The sequence below is a fragment of the Bubalus kerabau genome, chromosome 14 (genome assembly GCF_029407905.1).
Source record: "Bubalus kerabau isolate K-KA32 ecotype Philippines breed swamp buffalo chromosome 14, PCC_UOA_SB_1v2, whole genome shotgun sequence".
Taxonomy (NCBI): Eukaryota; Metazoa; Chordata; class Mammalia; order Artiodactyla; family Bovidae; genus Bubalus; species Bubalus kerabau.
The window spans coordinates 77,614,769-77,636,434 of NC_073637.1; the positions used below are offsets into that span (position 1 = coordinate 77,614,769).

At 38.9% G+C, this 21,666-nt stretch overlaps 1 protein-coding gene across 1 annotated transcript in view; it reads right to left on the minus strand.

Annotated features, from left to right (window-relative positions):
* Positions 1-812: 812 nt before the first annotated feature.
* CNBD1 (cyclic nucleotide binding domain containing 1) overlaps positions 813-21,666 on the minus strand; it is a 429,553-nt gene continuing 408,699 nt past the window's right edge. The window contains exons 13-14 of the mRNA XM_055546399.1: positions 2,723-2,897; positions 813-1,086 (exon numbers count right to left, since the gene is read on the minus strand). Coding sequence (XP_055402374.1) covers positions 813-1,086; positions 2,723-2,897 — 449 coding nt within the window. The remainder of the gene's footprint in view (positions 1,087-2,722; positions 2,898-21,666) is intronic.

Here is a 21,666-nt window from a genome sequence, read left to right on the forward strand (position 1 = left end):
TTTTTCAGTAGTAATGTATGGATGTGAGAGTTGGACTATAAAGAAAGCTGAGCACTGAAAATTTGATGATTTTGAACTGTGGTGCTGGAGAAAACTCTTGAGAGTCCCTTGGATTGCAAGGAGATCCAACCAGTCTATCCTAAGGGAAATCAGTCCTGAATATTCGTTGCAAGGTCTGATGCTGAAGCTGAAGCTCTGATATTTTGGCCACCTGATGTGAAGAACTGACTCATTTGAAAAGACCCTGATGCTGGGAAAGATTGAAGGCAGGAGGAGAAGGGGACTACAAAGGGTGAGATGGTTGGATGGCATCACTGACTCAATGGATATGAATTTGAGTAAACTCCAGGAGTTGGTGATTCACAAGGAGGCCTGGTGTGTTGCAGTCCATGGGGTCGGACACGACTGAGTGACTGAACTGAACTGAAGTGCATTAACTATATGGTATGATGATTATTTTCTATTCATTATGTGGAAATGGATCATCACGAAAGTCTTCATCCTCCTCATCTTCACACTGAGTAGGCTGAAAGTGAAAGTCACTCAGTTGTGTCCTACTCTGCTACTGAGGAGGAGGAGGAAAAGGAGGGTTGGTCTTGTTTTTCAGGGATAGCAGATACAGAAGCAGTGGAGGAGATAGAAGGGGAGGCAAAAGAGGCAGGCACACCCCGTGTAACTTTATAAAAATGCATTATAGTTTATGTCTTATTTCCTTGCTTTTTCATTTCTCCAAAAATGCTCCTATATGGTACCAATCCCTCATCCACTGTCTGTTTTAATTTCAATGCTCAAGGATCCATGTTTTTAAAAAGTCAAAAGCAGGCTTCAATAATCAGAACTCTTCTGTCAGGCCATCCGTTGTCAATTTCTTTTGTTTGTTTCTGGCACTGCTTCTTCATTTTCTTCAGCATTGGTTCGGAAGCACTCATCTCCCTCAGATTGTCTTCTGTTTGTTCCTTTGATGTGATGTCTATTAGCTCTTGAGTTTCTCTAAGATCCATATCTTGGAACCCTTTACACGCCACCTTTTTTTTTCTTTTTTCTTCTATATCCACATGATTTCCTTGATTGGCTCTATTGTAAAGCCTATGAAGTCATGTGAAACATCTGGACACAGCTTTCTCCAGAAGGAGTTTATTGTTTGAAGTTTGGTGGATTTCACAGGTTTTTCTATAACAGTGATGGCATCTCCAAGAGTGTAATCCTTCCAGACTTTTATTATGTTTCATCAGGATTCTCTTCCATAGAGTTGACAGTCCATTGTAAAGGTCCTTATGACCCTCTGGTCTAAAGGTTGAATTAGAGACATTGTATTTAGGAGCAAGTAGACCACATTGGCGGAAAAGGCAATGGCACCCCACTCCAGTACTGTTGCCTGGAGAACCCCATGGACAGAGGAGCCTGGTAGGCTGCAGTCCATGGGGTCGCTGAGGGTCAGACAGGACTGAGTGACTTCACTTTCACTTTTCACTTTCATGCATTGGAGAAGGAAATGGCAACCCACTTCAGTGTTCTTGCCTGGAGAATCCCAGGGACGGGGTAGCCTGGCGGGCTGCCGTCTATGGGGTTGCACAGAGTCAGACATGACTGAAGTGACTCAGCAGCAGCAGCAGACCACATTGGTGCCTTCGGCTCTGAACTCATGGGGTTCTGGGTGACTATGGGAATTACCACCTCCCCCCCCAGAAAAAAACACTTTAAAAGGCAATTCCTTACTGGCAAGGTATTTCCTGACTTCAGGGAAAAAACAAAAATGGAATAAACCCAGAAAAAGTGTTTCATTGTCAGGTCTCTTTGTTGTACAATTAAAAACAAAAAACTGGCAGCTTGTTGTTTCCTTTCAAGGTTCAGAAGTTAGAAGCACTGAAGAAAAGAGCATTTGCACCAAATGGTGAAATTGTCCTATTCCTTCCTGACTTAAAGACTGGTGCTCACTTGTCTTCCTTTCTAATAAATGTCCCTTGTGGCATTTTTTCCCCCAGGAATGGTTGCATTAAAATCCTGCTCAGGCAGATATCCTTTCTCCTCAATGATTTTCTTAACAGCACCTGGGAACTCATCTGTTGCCTCTCAGTTACCTGTTATCTTCATATTTTTAAGCCAAATTTCTTTCTACAATGATCAAATCATCCTTTACTGGCATTAAATTCTCCAGCTTCAGATCCTTCACCTTTCTTTTGCTTTAAGTTGTCATATAATGACTTCACGTTTCTCAAATCATCTTAGAAATTCATAGATATGTCTTTCTTAGACCAATTGTGTACCCACATCAAACTGCATTTTTAATATGATATTTTTTAAAAAAGTAGTTTGCAAGAAGTACAAGATTTTCGAATCTGGTGGAATGACACAGCAATGGCATTCCTTATTTCCTTTTTTATAGCATGGTCCTCATGCTGTATTCATTTCTCTTGAAGTGGCAGGCAACCTTAACTGCAGACCTCAATCACTGGTACATATCGAGCAATTCAATTGTTTCTTGTAATGTCATATATTTTCCTGCTCTTGGAGCGCTTCTAGCGTCACTAGTGACACTTCATATGGGTCTCTTGGTATCACCCAGGGTTTAGGGTATTGTGCTAAATCCAATGAAAAAAGTACACGTACAATGAGCCATCACTGTTTACTGTGATACCAATTTACTGCCGAGATCAGCTGCTTATGTGAAGATGATTAGTATCACACAGAATTTTAAGCAGACACTCACAACTCTGGAGCTCACTGTGACATCAACAGGAGGTTTCTATGGTGCTGTGAGAGCAGCCCAGTACGCACCGGAGTTAGCGCGACACAGGTTTGCTTTAACACTGCATCTGCACCTTCACTTGCATCTCTCTTGACTGCAAATGGCACCATGTATGATCTGTAAGTGTTTGTGTGCGGAAGTTTTGATAAATCTTAATTTTCACAATACATTTGTGAATATTTTATGGTAATAAATGATAAAATAGACTAGGATCAACATATATTTTGTGCATTCATGACATAACTCATTTTTTTCAGTATTTCTAGGCTTTGTGACTTGTCTGCCCGTTTTTTCAACTCATTGCAAATCTCTGAAGAATTTTCCGATATACTTATTGCAAAACAATCTGCATATATGTAACCTACACAGTTCAAACTCATGTTGTTCAAGGGTTAACTCTCTATATAAACTCATATAAATACGTGTTTAAAGTCTTGAAGAAAATAAAGAAAAAGAAATGGCTGTCTCAAAGGCGGGAACTGGGGAGATTTATAAGAAAAATTTTACTACTTTTAGGTGTGTTATTTATTTTGACTATTTAGGTAGTATGTAGTTGATTTTTCCCCCCCACAGAAACAATATTAAATGTTATTTTTTATTAAAAGTGCATTTTAAAAGGGAAGATATACAAGGAATAAAATATTTTCCCTTGAAGACTTCTGTCATAAAATTTTAGATTACAAAGTATTATAAAAGACAAATATCTAAGATGACATGAAAAAAACCATCTGATTTTAATTGACCATGGACATTTCAGTGAAAGGAGGCAACATCTCAATTCTAACAGAAGTTTGCTCAATAATTTAAAGGAAATGTCTATAGTCCTATAAAACTAATAATGTGGTGTTTGGAAAAAATTTATTTATATGACTAAATAATCATGTCATATTATAGATAAACACTCACAACAGACAGAAGGTTGTGTGCCATAATTTCTGAGCTCTAAGGAAGGAAGGAGCTGGAGGAAAATACACCGAAACTCACCTCAATATGTCTCCCCTAAGCCTTCTCTGTGATGTTTTTATGTTTTCCATTAACCTCTATTTGCCCTAAAATGTATGGAAAAGGCTCTGTGGGCAAGCCTATGTAACATCCCTGCCTTGCCTCTGAAGGGAATGATCACTGGCTGTCGTGAGAGTCTCAAAGGATTAAAATGGCACAGGCACACACCAGGGTTTCACAACACTACTTTACACAAAACAATTCTCTTCCTTTGCTACACTCAAAACGACTTTGTAAATCCTGATTATAGCGTTTTAAGAAAGTGTTTGGCACTATTAGGACATCAGTAAATATTTCTTAAATGCGTGAACAATTCAGTAGGTTGTATAACATATAAAAGACTTTTATGAAAATTTTCCCTAGAACGATTCTAAAAGCCATAGAACTTCAGCAAAAAAAAAATATTTTTATTATTGACCAAAAAAATCCTTGCCAATATCACTGGCATACAACCAACTATGTACTCTATCTGCAGGATCTTTAAATTCAATTCAAATATTACTATTTATTTTCATGTTAAACTTTATCTAGAAGGAGTCTATACTCATATATGCCAAATTCAAAGGACATATTTAACTTTATATTGTCAGATTCTCAAGAGAGAAGTCATTAAGCGAAAGTACTCTGAACTATTGACCTATGTTTAGTGAACAAGGTATTAAAATAATATCATTTGACTTTAATTGAAATAATTGATTTGGTGATTTGGTGTCCTTGCCTGTGTGCTAAATTGCTTCAGTCCTCTCTGACTCTTTGTGACTCTATGGACTCTATTAGTGTCTTTACCGAAAAAGAAACAAATAATACTTCAGTTTGATTTACTTCATCATGGCAGTCATATAAACAATAGAGATATTTCTTTAGCCCATGTAAAAATGGTATTTTCTTTTTTATTGAGTTAGTAGAAAAAGAACCATAAAAAATTAAAATCAAAATGATTTAACCAAATAAACTGAATTTAAATAATGTTTGCCAAAAGTTTTCACTTTCATCTCAGGTTCAAAGGATCTGTTAACAAAATAAGCCACTCATTATATATAAACACATAATACAAATATTTACTAGAGAATTATCTAGCTTATTTTCAAAATACTAACATTAAAAGAAAAGAAAAATAGAAGAGCAGAAGATACATCACCAAATAGGATTCTGACCAACATCCAGACTTGAACAGTGCTGGGAATTCCCCTGCCACAGTGCATCTGGAGTACCAACTGGGAAAAGGTCTGTGGATGAGACTTCAAAGACTGCAGTTTGGGGTTCCCGCTTATAATCCCAGGGTGGACCCAAACTGATATCATCATCAATCTGTGAGCAAATTGCAAGCTTGGTTTCAGGATAATGATTTGGTTTTGTCATGTGAGACTGGGAATGTTGCTAAGCCTGCGGCTTGATTGCCCTGGCCCCCTCCAGGTTTCAACAATCTCAAGTCTCCTCCCCCATCTTATTTAAGGTGTTGCACCTCTTGCACTCCCAGCAGAGAGTCACTCCCAGTCACTCCCAGTCTGGGCAGTGTTCAGGCAGGCTAGAAGCAAGGTCAGAGGCCTGCTCTGCTTTGTCTCTGAAGCTTAAACAGAACTATTTATTTTATTTTCCTAACAATTGTCTGAAACCTAAACTAAATGTTAAAAAATAAACTATGTAAAAATTTATGTCACCCTTTGATATACAGATAGTCAGTCTTACACCAGAAAAGTAAAACACAAAGATTCTTAAATCTTAAAATACACTATTTAGTTAGATTGCCTTTTTCAATCATCACAGCCTTAATATACAGATAAGTTCAGACAAAAGAATAGAATTACTATTCTAGACTTTCTCATTAGCCACAGAGAGAAGGAAGGAAAAAAGTGAGAATGCAAATTGTAACTGAAAACAAGATTTATTGCAAAATTCAGACTTAAATTGAAGAAAGTAGGGAAAACCACTAGACCATTCACCTATGACCTAAATCAAATCCCTTATGATTATACAGTGGGAGTGAAAATAGATTCAAGCTATTAGATCTGATAGACAGAGTGCCTGAAGAACTATGGACAGAGGTTCATGACATTATATATGAGACAGTGATCAAGATCATCCCCAAGAAAAAGAAATGCAAAAAGGCAAACTGGTTGTCTGAGAAAGCCTTACAAAAAGCTGAGAAAAGAAGAGAAACAAAAGGCAAAGGAGAAGATATACCCATTTGAATGTAGTGTTCCAAAGAATCAATTCAGTTCAGTCACTCAGTCGTGTTCGAACTTTGCAACCCCATGGACTACAGCACACCAGGCCTCCCTATCCATCACCAACACCCGGAATTTGCTCAAACTCATGTTCACTGAGTCAGTGATGCCATCCAACCATCTTATCCTCTGTCGTCCCCTTCTCATCCCACCTTCAGTCTTTCCCATCATCAGGGTCTTTTCAAATGAGTCAGCTCTTCGCATCAGGTGGCCAAAGTACTGGAGTTTCAGCTTCAACATCAGTTCCATTCAACATTCTATTCCAAAGAATAGCAAGGAGAGATAAGAAAGCCTTCCCCAGGGAACAGTGCAAAGAAATAGAGGAAACAGTAGAATGAGAAAGACTAGAGATCTCTTCAATAAAATTAGAGATACCAAGGGAACATTTCATGCAAAGATGGGCACAATAAAGGACAGAAATGGTATGAACCTAACAGAAGCAGAAGATATTAAGAAGAGGTGACAAGAATACACAGAAGTACCATGCAGAAAAGATCTTCATGACCCAGATAACCACGATGGTGTGATCACTCACCTAGAGCCAGACATCCTGGAATGCAAAGTCAAGTGGGTCTTAGGAAGCATCCCTATGAAAAAAGCTAGTGGAAGTGATGGAATTCCAGTTGAGCTATTTCAAATTCTAAAAGAGGATGCTATTTAAATGCTGCACTCGTTATGCCAGCAAATTTGGAAAACTCAGCAGTGGCCACAGGACTGGAAAAGGTCAGTTTTCATTCCAATCCCTAAGGAAGACAATGCCAAATAATGTTCAAAGTACTGCAAAATTGCACTCATCTCACACACTAGCAAAGTCATGCTCAAAATTCTCCAAGTCAGGCTTCAGCAATATGTGAGCCGTGAACTTCCAGATGTTCAAGATGGATTTAGAAAAGGCAGAGGAACCAAAGATCATATTGTCAATATCCATTGGATTATTGAAAAAGCAAGAAACTTCCAGAAAAACATCTATTTCTGCTTTATTGACTAAGCCAAAGCCTTTGACTGTGGGGATCATGACAAACTGGAAAATTCTTAAAGAGAAGGGAATACCAGACCACCTGACCTGCCTCCTGAGAAATCTGTACGCAGGTCAAGAAACAACCGTTAAAACTGGACTTGGAAAAACAGACTGGTTTCAAATAGGAAAAAGAGTACGTCAAGGCTGTATTTTGTCACCCTGCTTATTTAACTTATGTGCAGAGCACATCATGAGAAACGCTGGGCTGGAGGAAGTACAAGCTGGAATCAAGATTACTGGAAGAAATATAAGTAACCTCAAATATGCAGATGACACCACCCTTATGGCAGAAAGCAAAGAAGAACTAAAGAGACTCTTGATGAAAGTGAAAGAGGAAATGAAAAAGTTGGCTTAAAACTCAACATTCAGAAAATAAAGATCTTGGCAACCGGTCCCATCACTTCATGGCAAATAGATGGGGAAACAATGAAAACAGTGAGAGACTTTCCTTTTTTTTTTTTTTTTTTTTTTTTTGAGGTGGGGGGCGGGGCTCCAAAATCACTGCAGATGGTGACTGCAGCCATGAAATTAAAAGACACTTGCTCCTTGGAAGAAAAGCTATGACCAACCTAGACAGCATATTAAAAAACAGAGATATTACTTTGCCAACAAAGGTCCGTCTAGTCAAAGCTATGGTTTTCCAGTAGTCATGTATGGATGTGAGAGTTGGACTATACAGACAGCTGAGTGCCGAAGAATTGATGCTTTTGAACTGTGGTGTTGGAGAAGACTTGAAATGCCTTGGACTGCAAGGAGATCCAACCAGTCCATCCTAAAGAAAATCAGTCCTGAATATTCATTGGAAGGACTGATGCTGAAGCTGAAACTCCAACTGATGTTGGAGTTGATGGCTGCAACTTTGGCCACCTGAAGAACTGACTCACTGCAAAAGTTTATGATGCTGGGAAATATTGAAGGTGTGAGGAGAAGGGGACTACAGAAGATGAGAAGGTTGGATGGCATCAACAACTCAATGGACAGAAGTTGAGCCAGCTCTGGGAGTTGGTGATTGACAGGGAAGCCTGGTGTGCTAAAGTCCATGGGGTCACAAAGAGTTGGACATGACTGAGTGACCCAACTGAACTGACTGAACTGAATACATTTATACAAAGTTGAACCATCCTACCACACCACCCCAGCTCATAGGTGATTTCTCATTTAAATAGCTACTAGGTTTAGAGTTGGGGATAATTACTTAATTTTTATCAGGGCTTTATATTACCAAGAATCTTCTTATTTTATATCACTAAGCTAAAATATGGATGCCCCTGGTGGCTCAGCTGGCAAAGAATCTGCCTGCAATGTGGGAGAACTGGGTTAGATCCCTGGGATGGATAGATACCCTGGAGAAGAGAATAGCTACCCACTCCAGTATTCTGGTCTGGAGAAGCTAAAATATAATTATTTAAGGCAGTTCTGATTTTAAATATTCCCCATGGTACTAGCATATTCATAACATACTCAGTATGGATGATTATTATATCTAATCAACAGATTAAAAAATATACCCCTTGATCATGCCTATGAAAAATATAGTTTGTAATTTGATATCATCTTTATTGTTTCTGTTATTTTAATTATTATGTTTACTTTTAATATACATTTATCCATAGAGTGGTTGTATTATCAATGTATCCACATCTGTTGTCTGTGGATCTGAAAAAAGTCACACTTTCTTAATAGTAATTCTATGACCACCCAGTCCACAGGTGTTTTTATTTCTGTCTTCCAAAGTATAGTACTTGTATGTCCTACACTTACTTACTTGCACTTATCATTTAGTCTGTTACATCTTATATATTGACCCTTTATTACTCTTAAACTTCCCACTATTTAAGTGCAGTTGACATTCTCTGGCAATCCATACTTTCAATGAAGCTCACAATCTCTTCTGGGAAAGAAAGTGTGGTTTATATTTCTTTGAAATTGTCAAGCCTAGTTTTAATTATATCCTATGTAGTGTCATGAACTTAAATTTGTGTTAGACAAAACACAATAGTAAACAATAATTTAGTGTGTAGGTCTACTTACCAACTCTCATTTTTGGTATTTAGAAAAGAATTAAAACTACTTGGATCATATTATATCTAATTAACAGCTCAAATGCAGTGTTTCTGGGGGTAGAATATTACTGGAAGACCAAGAATAGTTGTCAAAGTCATAGTGTGAACTGGACTTGAGTCTTGTCTGTAAAAATTGTTTCCCCATTTTTCCCTGAACAATGAACAGCTGCCAGTCTGCTGTTCAGAAATCTCCTCCTGATAATACTTAGTGTCTGTAGAGTTAACATGCTTAAAAATACATTCTTGATTCCATCCCCAATTTTACTCTACTCCCAAACTCCTGCTGCTGCTGCAGCTGCTAAGTTGCGTCAGTCGTGTCCGACTCTGTACGACGCCATAAGACGGTGGCCCAAACTCCTAGATTCTAGTTAATGTCATCCCTATCTTTTCAATTCCTCTGTCCAAGAACTTAGTCATTTCATAGTTATGACATTAAAACAAAACAGACAAACAAACAATAAAGCTGTAGAAAGACCTTCAAACTTTGATGCGAAACCATTTTTAAATGATCATTTTTTAGATTAAAAAAATTAAAATGATTAAAAGCCAGAAATACGTGTGTGCGTGCATGCGTGCTAAGTCGCTTTAGTCGTGTCCGACTCTTTGTGACTGCATGGACTGTAGCCTGCCAGGCTCCTCATGGGATTCTCCAGGCAAGAATACTGGAGTGAGTTGCCATTTCCTTCTCCAGGCAATCTTCCTGACCCAGGGATTGAACCTGCGTCTCTTATGTCTCCTGCATTGGCAGGCGGGTTCTTTACCATTAGCGCCACCTGGGAAGCCCAAAGTGAAAGTGAAAGTCGCTCAGCCATGTCCGACTCTTTGCCACCCCATGGACTGTATATAGTCCATGGGATTCTCCAGGCCAGAATACTGGACTGAGTAGCCTTTCCCTTCTCCAGGGAATCTTCCCAAACCAGGGATCAAACCCAAGTCTCCCGCATTGCTGGCAGATTCTTTACCAGCTGAGCCATAATGGCTTCCCTGGTGGCTCAGATTATAGGGGTGTGGGGAGTGCAAATTAGCCAAGATGGAATGGTCAGGCTCTCTTGCCCCACTTTTTGTAAATGATGATTATGTCACAGCTGAGATCACTTCCAGCCCTACGCATGCACATCCCAGGGTACTCACGTGCTCACGGGCTACTTTGTGAGGTTCCCCTGTATGAGCTTCACTATGAAAGCCCTGGCTGCTGCTGCACCCGGGCTCCAGTGCCTCGACATCATGGTTCTGTTACATGAGGGTATGTTATGGCTACATTATGGTTGAGTTATGGCTGCTGCTACAGCTGCTGTGCCAGCCAGGAGAGAGAAAACGCGTCTGTAGTTCCTACAGCTCCTTGCATCTTCTTCCAGCCTCTTGGCTCGAGTTTCGCCTACCCTGGGATCAGTGAACAGTCGGAGCACCAAGACAATTGACATCATGAACAGGATCAGCAACACAAAGGGCTTCCCTGATGGCTCAGTGGTAAAGAATCAGCCTGCCAACGCAGAATTCAATCTCTGATCCTGGTAGATCCCTTAAGTCACAGAGCAACTAAGCCCATATACCACAACTGTTGAGCCTGTGCTCTAAAGCCTGGGAGCTGCAAACACTGAGCCCACGTGCCCAAAAGACCATGATTCTCAACACGAGAAGCCACTGCAATGAAAAACCCATGCACTGCAACTAGAGAGTTGCCCCCATTTACCACAGCTAGAGAAAAGCCCATGCAGAAAAGCAGCTTATGTTTACAGAATGGAATACCAGACCACCTGACCTGCCTCTTGAGAAACCTATATGCAGGTCAGGAAGCAACAGTTAGAACTGCACATGAAACAACAGACTGGTTCCAAATAGGAAAAGGAGTACATCAAGGCTGTATATTGTCAACCTGCTTATTTAATTTATATGAAGAGTACATCATGAGAAACACTGGGCTGGAAGAAGCACAAGCTGGAATCAAGATTGCCAGGACAAATATCAATAACCTCAGATATGCAGATGACACCATCCTTATGGCAGAAAGTGAAGAGGAACTAAAGAGCCTCTTGATGAAAGTGAAAGAGGAGTGAAAAAGTTGGCTTAAAGCTCAACATTCAGAAAACGAAGATCATGGCATCTGGTCCCATCATTTCATGGCAAATAGATGGGGAAACTGTGGAAACAGTATCAGACCTTATTTTGGGGGGCTCCAAAATCACTGCAGATGGTGACTGCAGCCATGAAATTAAAAGACGCTTACTCCTTGGAAGGAAAGTTATGACCAACCAAGATAGCATATTCAAAAGCAGAGACATTACTTTGCCAACAAAGGTCCGTCTAGTCAAGGATATGGTTTCTCCACTGGTCATGTATGGATGTGAGAGTTGGACTGTGAAGAAAGCTGAGAGCCGAAGAATTGTTGCTTTTGAACTGTGTTGGAGAAGACTCTTGAGAGTCCCTTGGACTGCAAGGAGATCCAAGCAGTCCATTCTAAAGGAGATCAGTCCTGGGTGTTCATTGGAAGGACTGATGCTAAAGCTGAAACTCCAGTACTTTGGCCACTTCATGCGAAGAGTTGACTCATTGGAAAAGACTGTGATGCTGGGAGGGATTGGGGGCAGGAGGAGAAGGGGATGACAGAGGATGAGATGGCTGAATGGCATCAATCAGTCAATGGACATGAGTTTGAGTGAACTCCGGGAGTTGGTGATAGATAGGGAGGTCTCAGTTCAGTTCAGTTTAGTTGCTCACTCATGTCCGACTCTTTGAGACCCCATGAATTGCAGCACACCTGGCCTCCCTGTCCATCACCAACTCCTGGAGTTCACTCAGACTCACGTCCATTGAGTCAGTGATGCCATCCAACCATCTCATCCTCTGTCGTCCCCTTCTCCTCTTGCCCCCAATCCCTCCCAGCATCAGAGTCTTTTCCAATGAGTCAACTCTTCGCATGAAGTGGCCAAAGTACTGGAGTTTCAGCTGTAGCATCATTCCTTCCAAAGAACACCCAGGACTGATCTCCTTCAGAATGGACTGCTTGGATCTCCTTGCAGTCCAAGGAACTCTCAAGAGTCTTCTCCAACACAGTTCAAAAGCAGCAATTCTTCAGCGCTCAGCTTTCTTCACAGTCCAACTCTCACATCCATACATGACCACTGGAGAAACCATATCCTTGACTAGACGGACCTTTGTTGGCAAAGTAATGTCTCTGCTTTTGAATATGCTATCTTGGTTGGTCATAACTTTCCTTCCAAGGAGTAAGCGTCTTTTAATTTCATGGCTGCAGTCACCATCTGCAGTGATTTTGGAGCCCAAAAAAATAAAGTCTGACACTGTTTCCACTGTTTCCCCATCTATTTGCCATGAAGTGATGGGACCACATGCCATGATCTTCGTTTTCTGAATGTTGAGCTTTAAGCCAACTTTTTCACTCTCCTGTTTCACTTTCATTAAGAGGCTTTTTAGTTCCTCTTCACTTTCTGTCATAAGAGTGGTGTCATCTGCATATCTGAGGTTATTGATATTTCTCCCGGCAATCTTGATTCCAGCTTGTGCTTCCTCCAGCCCAGCATTTCTCATGATGTACTCTGCATATAAGTTAAATAAGCAGGGTGACAATATACAGCCTTGATGTACTCCTTTTCCTATTTGGAACCAGTCTGTTGTTCTATGTCCAGTTCTAACTGTTGCTTCCTGACCTGCATATAGGTTTCTCAAGAGGCAGGTCAGGTGGTCTGGTATTCCCATATCCAGGGGGGCCTGGACTGCTGCAATTCATGGGGTTGCAAATGGTCATACATGACTGAGCGACTGAACTGAACTGAACTGAAACATACCACAATTTAATTTAGAATATTTATTACCATTCAAAAGAATTCACATCTTTTAACAGTCACTCTTCATCCCTCTCCATTTTCTCTCTCAGGCCTAACAACCACTAATTTACTTTCTATCTCTATGGATTTTATTCTGGATATCTCATTGAAACAGGATTACATAATATATGGTCTTTTGTGACTGGCTTCTTTTACTTAGCACAATGTTTCCAAGGTTCATCCATGGAATTCTCCAGGCAAGAATACTGGAAAGGGTTGCCATTCCCTTCTCCAGGGGATTTTTACAACCCAGAGATCGAAACTGGGTCTCCTGCATTGCAGGCAGATTCTTTACCATCTGAGCCCCCAGGGAAGCCCCATCCATGTTGCACTCTGTATCAGTACTTCACTCCTTTTTATTGCTGAGTAGGCAATGGCACCCCACTCCAGTCCTCTTGCCTGAAAAATCCCATGGACCGAGGAGCTTGGTGGGCTGCAGTCCATGGGGTCGCTAAGAGTCGGGCACGACTGAATGACTTCACTTTCACTTTTCACTTTCATGCATTGGAGAAGGAAATGGCACCCCACTCCAGTGTTCTTGCCTGGAGAATCCCAGGGACGGGGGAGCCTGGCGGGCTGCCGTCTATGGAGTTGGACAAAATCGGACAGAACTGAAGCAACTTAGCCGCAGCATTCCATTGTATGCATATATCACATGTTATCAGTTGATGAACATTTGAGTTGTTTCCATGTTTTGGCTATTATGAATAATACTGTTACAACCACCTATGAGTGTAATTGCTTAATTATGCTGTAAAGGTATGTTTGGTTTTATGAAGAACTATCAAGTTATTTTTAAAAGTGGTTGCACCATTATATTTCCATCAGCTGTTTATGAGAATTCCCATTACTTCACATCCTTGAAAGCATTTATTGTCTTTCTTTGAAAATTTTTGCTACAATAGTGGAAAAGAAATGTTATCTCATTGCAGTTTTGATTTTCACTTTCTTAATCATTATGCTTAGCATCTTTTTATGTGCACAGTACCATATTTTATATTTTGGAAAAATATCTGTTCAGACTATTCACTGATTTTAATGGGGGTGTTAGCACTCTTTCTATATTCAATACCTTATTATAAAAATTATTTCTAATCTTTTTTCCATTCTGTGGATTGCCTTATCAACTTCTTGTTAGTATAATTTGCAATGCAAAAATTTTTAATTTTTATGAACTTCAGTAAGTCACTTCTTTTCCCTTTCTTGCTTGTACTTTGGTATCATAATTAAAAAGTTTACCTAACTTAAGGTCATAAAGACTTACTCCCAAATTTTATCCTAAGAGTTCTATTAGTTTTGTTATTACCTTCAATTCTATCAGTCTTTGCAAGTATTTAAATTTAATTTTTGCCTGCACCGTGAAGTAGGAGTCCAACTTCATTTTTGCGAGTGAGCATACCCAATTATCGCAGGATCACTTTTGAAATGGCTATTCTTTCTCTTTGAATTATTTTGTCATCCTGTCAAAAATTGACCATAACTATAAGAAGTTTCTGTCTAGACTCTCAGTCGTATTCCATTGATATATGTCTTTCTCCATGCAACTACTGCACAGTTTTACAATAAGTTTTAAAGTTTGGAAGTCTTCCATAGTTCTTCTTATCAAGAGTATTTTGGCTATTCTGCATCTCTTGTGTTTCTATATGAATTTTAGTAACAGTCTGTCATTTTCTGCTGAAAGAAAACGAGGGGCAGGCTGCGGTTTTGATAGGGATTTTGCTGAGTTTGTAAGTTGATTCAGAGTATGCCATCATCATTTTCTACATGGACTTTCTAAGGCCCTCACAACTGATCTTTTCACTTCAATCCTTGCCCTTCAAATATGTCCTCCATATGGAACTAAAGTGATTAAAGAAAAACAAACCTAGACTATATTCCTCTTCATTTTATAAATCCCCAAAGCCTCACCCAGAGTAAAATCGAAGATCCTTGTTTAATGACCCTATATCCACCTTTCTCCTGCTGCTACTCTGATTTCATCTCTTACAATGTTCCTGCTTAGTCACTCATTCGATCTACCCTGAACTGATCATGAATCATTCTCAGCAGGCTCTACTTCAGACTTTTTTACATTCTTCATTAATTCTGACCCTGTCCTTCCTCCTCCAGACATTCCACACTTTCCTCAGGTCTCAGGTACAATATCATATTATTAGGGGGTCTTTCTTGATCCTTTTGTCTAAAATAGCATCTCTCCATCTGTCTCTATCTTCTGATATCCTTTGTTTTTCTTCAGAGCACTCATTACTGCCTGACATGTAATATATGCATACATTTTTAAAGTATTTATCTCCCCCAGTAAGTAAGTTTCATGTAAACAAGGATTTTGTTTTGTTCACTATTTTATCCCCAGTGCTTAGAATGGTGTCTTCTACAAAACAGGCACTCATAAATATCTGTTGAAAGATGAACAAAATATTTTAAGACTATCTAATGGTGTTGGAGAAGACTCTTGAGAGTCCCTTGGACTGCAAGGAGATCCAACCAGTCCATTCTGAAGGAGATCAGCCCTGGGATTTCTTTGAAAGGAATGATACTAAAGCTGAAACTCCAGTACTTTGGCCACCTCATGCGAAGAGTTGACTCATTGGAAAAGACTCTGATGCTGGGAGGGATTGGCGGCAGGAGGAGAAGGGGACGACAGAGGATGAGATGGCTGGATGGCATCACTGACTCGATGGACGTGAGTCTGAGTGAACTCCGGGAGTTGGTGATGGACAGGGAGGCCTGGCTTGCTGCGATTCATGGGGTCACAAAGAGTCGGACACAACTGAGCGATTGAACTGAATTGAATGGCTACAGATGAAATAGCCAATTCTATCAGGATCCTGTTATACAATGTTATACACAGATAATATTTTCAATATTATTATATTGTTCAAGCAGTACATCTACTTTAAAACACACGTCAAATGAATTTGAAAACTATGTGAATGAGCCTTCCTTGAATCTAATTTTCAGCAAGTCAAAAATACTGAGGTCTCATAATCACTATCAGTCTCAGCAAGCAGTTAAAATTATATCACTATGTTTTAAAATCAAAGAATCATTGGTACCTCATAAACAGCTTTCTAGAAGAATACTAAGAATATTAAGAAGCCAAAGAGCATTAAACTTCTTTACAATTCTATGTTCTCCCTTTACATGATTTGAATTGTACCACTAGGAAGATTCATTGTCTAACAGAACCTTGCTTACAATTGGCTGTTTTACCTGTTTCTTCTCTAACATTGGACGTGCCTTGTGGCTCACTGGTAAACAATCTGCCTGCAATGCAGGAGACCTGGCTTCAATCCCTGGGTTGGGAAGATCCCCTGGAGAAGGGATAGGCTACCCACTCCAGTATTCTGGCCTGGAGAATTTCGTGGACTGTATAGTCCATAGTGTTGCAAAGAGTTGGACACGACTGAGTGACTTTCACTTTCACTCACTTCTCTAACATTGAATAGTGTTTCTTTAAAACCAAGATAATATAATTTGCTACTATTTATTCTCTTGTATGCATTTGGTGATGTTGATAAAGGTGACATAATTCTAAGTACAGGTCAGTTTTGTACTTGTGAACTGCCACTCAAAAAGAAAGAATTCCTGCAGTATAAAAGTTTCAATGTGCATAAAGGAGGATACATTAATATTATAGTATGAAAAATAACAGAATTATAAATGTATGAGAAGCAGTATAGGAATTGGGAGTCAGGAAGACCTTATATTAAATGCTGACTCTCTGTTTTCATAAGTATAGTAATAATGATGAAAAGTTACACATAAAGGAACTTACTTCTTTTTCTCTAAAAGGGAAATAGCAAACAATTTTAGAGCACCTAACAAAGTGCCAGGGATATGGTAGTACTTTAAAAACCTGTGATTCAACTCCTTTGACAGATACCTCAAATGGGCATGAGACTAGGTATAAAGTCAAGGGTCCAATGAACAGATAGACTGAAACAGCTATCTTTATATGAGGCAGATGGGATAACCACTGAAATGAACTGTTGAGAATTCCATTATCATTTTTAAAGTAACTGGTATCTTCATAATATAATCACATTAAAAAATGAATACATTTTACAAAATTGAATACTAAAATAAATTGAAAAAGTATGAGAATTTTGAAGAGTTCAAAAATTGGGAATCAAATCATCTATTCAATATTTATCTTTTTGCCTTTAAAATATTCTTAATAGATTTTTCTTTTAAATTTCAAAAGTCAAATATGCTACTCAATCCACATCCTGACAATAGTAATTGACAACCTGGTGGATATATCTCCATTCTTTTGTATATAATCATATAACTGTTTGTGTGCATATGAAGTCACTTCAATAGTGTTTGATTCTTTGTGACTCTATGGACTGTAGCCCACCGGGCTCCTCTATCCATGGGGTTCTCCAGGCAAGATTACTGCAGTAGGTTGCCATGCCCTCATCCAGAGGATCTTCCTGACCCAGAGATGGAGGGAACTGTGTTTCTTAAGTCTCCTGAATTGGCAGGTGGGCTCTTTACCACTAGTGCCACCTGGGAAGCCCTGGAACTATTTACATAGGATTTTTTTTATTTGCTTAAATTTGTTATATATATATATATATATATATATATATATATATATATCCTGAAGTTTATTTTGGGAAATTCTTAGTATCAATAAATTATATTACTATAATTCATCATCCAAATCAAGAAAGGCTATGCTATTAAAACTCACCTTTGTACAGTTCAGTTCAGTTGAGTAGCTCAGTCATTTGTGACCCCATGGACTGCAGCATTCCAGGCCTCCCTGTCCATTACCAACTCCTATAGTTTATGTAAACTCATGTCCATTGAGTCAATGATGCTATCCAACCATCTCATCCTCTGTTGTCCCCTTCTCCTCCTGTCCTCAATCTTTCCCAGCATCAGGGTCTTTTCCAATGAGTCAGTTCTTTGCATCAGGTGGCCAAAGTACAGGAGTTTCAGCTTCAACATCAGTCCTTCTGATGAACACTCAGGACTGATTTCCTTTAGGATGGACTGGTTGGATCTCCTTGAAGTCCAAGGGACTGTCAAGAGTCTTCTCCAACACCAAAAGCATCAATTTTTCAGCACTCAGCTTTCTTTATAGTCCAACTCTTACATCCATACATGACTACTGGAAAAACCATAGCCTTGACTAGATGGACCTTTGATGGCAAAGTGATGTCTCTGCTTTTTAATATGATATTTAGGTTAGTCATAACTTTTCTTCCAAGGAGCAAGCAATTATCTTTTAATTTCATGGATGCAGTCACCATTTGCAGTGATTTTGGAGCCCCAAAAATAAAGTCTGTCACCGTTTCCATTGTTTCCCCATCTATTTGCCATGAAGTGATGGGGCCTGATGCCATGATCTTAGTTTTCTGAATGTTGAGCTTTAAGCCAACTTTTTCACTCTCTTCTTTCACTTTCATCAAGAGGCTCTTTAGTTCTTCTTTGCTTTCTGCCATAAGGGTGGTGTCATCTGCATATCTGAGGTTATTGATATTTCTCCTGGCAATCTTGATTCCAGCTTGTGCTTCTTCCAGTCCAGCATTTCTCATGATGTACTCTGCATATAAGTTAAATAAGCAGGGTGACAATATACAGCCTTGATGTACTCCTTTCCCGATTTGCAACCAGTCTGTTCCATGTCCAGTTCTAACTGTTTCTTCCTGACCTGCATACAGGTTTCTCAGGAAGCAGGTCTGGTGGTCTGGTATTCCCATTCTTTAAGAATTTTCCAGTTTGTTGTAATCCACACAAGTCAAAGACTTTGGCATGGCAAACGTGTGCATATATATATATATATATATATATATATATATAAATTTATATATTCAAACAAATTCTTACAGTGGGTAGATGGCATTTATTGCCACCAATGTTTTTGCTCATACCCATGCGAGGATTATATGTCTCACTCCTGATGCTCACTCAGCATTCCATGTGCATTACTTTGGCCATGAAAAGTAAATGCAATGATATTTATTAACTGAAATTTTAAGTATCAATATATGTTCCAACATGTTTCTGTTTTTCTCTTTAAAATGATATCTTAAATATTGTAGATAATGACTATTTCACCAGGCTGACCTAAGGGTGACACTGTAACAAACCTTTGAGGAATGTGGAATTTGAGTTAGGAAGCAATCTTGTTAACTATTAGCTTGCTAGACTATGCAAAACTTGATGAGAAAAAAAAAAGGGAAAAAAATCACTTATATTTGAAATCTGAAAAATACAGCATACTAGTGAATATAACAAAAAAGAAGCAAACTCACAGATACACAAAACAGACCAGTGGTTACCAGTGTGGGGGAGGGGCGGTACAGGGATGGGGGTTAGGAGGCGTAACTTATTTGGTATTAGACAGGCTACAAGGGTGCACTGTACAACATGGGGGATATAGCCAGTATTTTGTAATAGCTATAAATAAGAGCACAATCTTTAAACAGTGTATATTTAAAAAATAAATAAATAAATAAAATTCCTTCTATAATTAAAAAGTATGTGGATGAATGAGGCAAAGTGTAAGAGTCAGAGAAAGACTTAGAGGTAGGCCACTGCTGGCTTTGAATATGGAGGAAGAGATTGAAAAAACCCAGGATTGCAAGAGATCTCTAAAATCTGGAGAAGGCAAGAAAACATTTTCTCCTGGGACATTTAGATGGCCTACAGGCCTACCTGCACCATGATTTTAGCCTAGTGCCACCTATATCAGAATTCCAATATCTGGAACTGTAAGATAACAGATTTTTCTTGTGAAGACACTAAGTTTGCAGCAATTTGTTCCCAAAACAGTAGGATTTTGGTATCTGGACATGAGGCATTGCTACATTAAATACCTAAGAAATGGAAAGAGAGAAAAAGGGGTACTATTTAAGAAGATTGTTTTTAACCTCTAACTCTACATATCATCAAGGATTTTAATTTTTATGTTTGCAATAAGATAGAGATGGTATGCTTTTATATTCTTCCAGACAAAAGCAGCTATTCTGGCAACTTCATTTCTTTCTCTAGTTATTCTATTTTCAACTTCTTATATTTTATTTCATTTTCTTTCTTCTCCTCTTCCCTGAGCTAACCAAAGAATCATATGTATCAGATCAGAGTTACATATTTACTAACAGTTTGATGATACAAGCTAGTAGCAAGTACAAGTAGAGCAGAGAGAAATTTGGAACACCAATGATGGCTGCCAGGGCCCTTGTATCATTCTTTAGGCATGAATTTCTAACCTAGAATACCAGATGAGGTTTCCATGTAAGATATGTGAGTTACTCCACAGAGCAGGAAACATTAAGCTTATGGAGAATTTTTAGTTTATATCTAGATAAGTGATCTTGTTTAATATTTTCTATGAAATTAAACCTCACATATCCTAGGTTTGTTTACTATAAGCAATCCTAGCCAAAGACTTCTTTCTAAGGGCATTCCATTGATAAGGACTCTTTCTACTAAATCACCCACAATGCAGGAGACATAGAAGATACAGGTTCAACTCCTGGCTCAGAAAGATCCCTCAAAGAAGGAAATGGCAACCTATTCCAGTATTCTTACCTGGAAAATCCCATGGACAGGGGGGTCTGGCAGTCTGCAGTCCCTCGGCTTGCAAAGAATTGGGCGTGACTGAGCATGCGTGCACTTCCTATCAAATATCAATAGTTTATTTCCTGAGACCTCCAAGGAGAGTAGACTGGATCAACTGTGTTCTTTCTTTCCCTCAAATCATCTCTCCAATAAGGATACATAAATTACAGGGCAATTGTTTTACCTTACCAGAGCCCCCAGAAAACTATTAAGTCTGTTTGGTTTTTTTTAGAAATACCACTGTCTTGATATAATTTAGTCTTAAGTGGATAAATACAATGGAATTTCAGGTCAAGAGATAGAAATTCCCATTCAATTTAGTGCTTGTTACATGAATTTGGTTGTAATTACCCCTAACATGACAACAGTAACTCCTAGCAACTGTTTCAGGTGAACTAAGGAATAGCATTTTTTTTTAGATACTGTTATCTCTATTGACATAATTATTTTATTACAGCACTACCATTTTCCCTTATCTGACTCTTATGCAAACCCCTTCAAAAATATTTGGAAAACTCTAAGCTGTTCAAGACACAAAAGTGTGCTAAAAGAACTCACGTTCTATTCTATGACATAAAGCAAAGCAAGATCCTCTATGACCCACCTCCTAGAGTAATGGAAATAAAAGCAAAAATAAACAAGTGGGATCTAATTAAACTTAAAAGCTTTTGTACAGCAAAGGAAACTATAAACAGGGTGAAAAGACAACACTCAGAAAGGGAGAAAATAATAGCAAATGAAAAAACTGGCAAAGGATTAATTTCCAAAGCATATATGCAGTTCATGCAACTCAATACCAGAAAAACAAAGAACCCGATCAAAAAGTGGGCAGAAGTCCTAAACAGACATTTCTCCAAAATTGACATACAAATGGCAAATAAATACATGAAAAGATGCTCAATATTGCTCATTATTAGAGAAATGCAAATGGAAACTACAATGAGATATCATCTCATACAGGTCAGAATGGTCATCATCAAAAAATGTACAAACAATAAATGCTGGAGAGGATGTGGAGAAAAGCGAGCCCTCTCACACTGCTGATGGGAATGTATATTGATACAGCCACTACAGAAGACAGTGTGGAGATTTCTTTAAAGCTAGGAATAAAACTACCGTATGACTCAATAATCCCACTACTGGCCATATACCCTGAGAAAACTGTAATTGAAAACGACACATGCACCCTAAT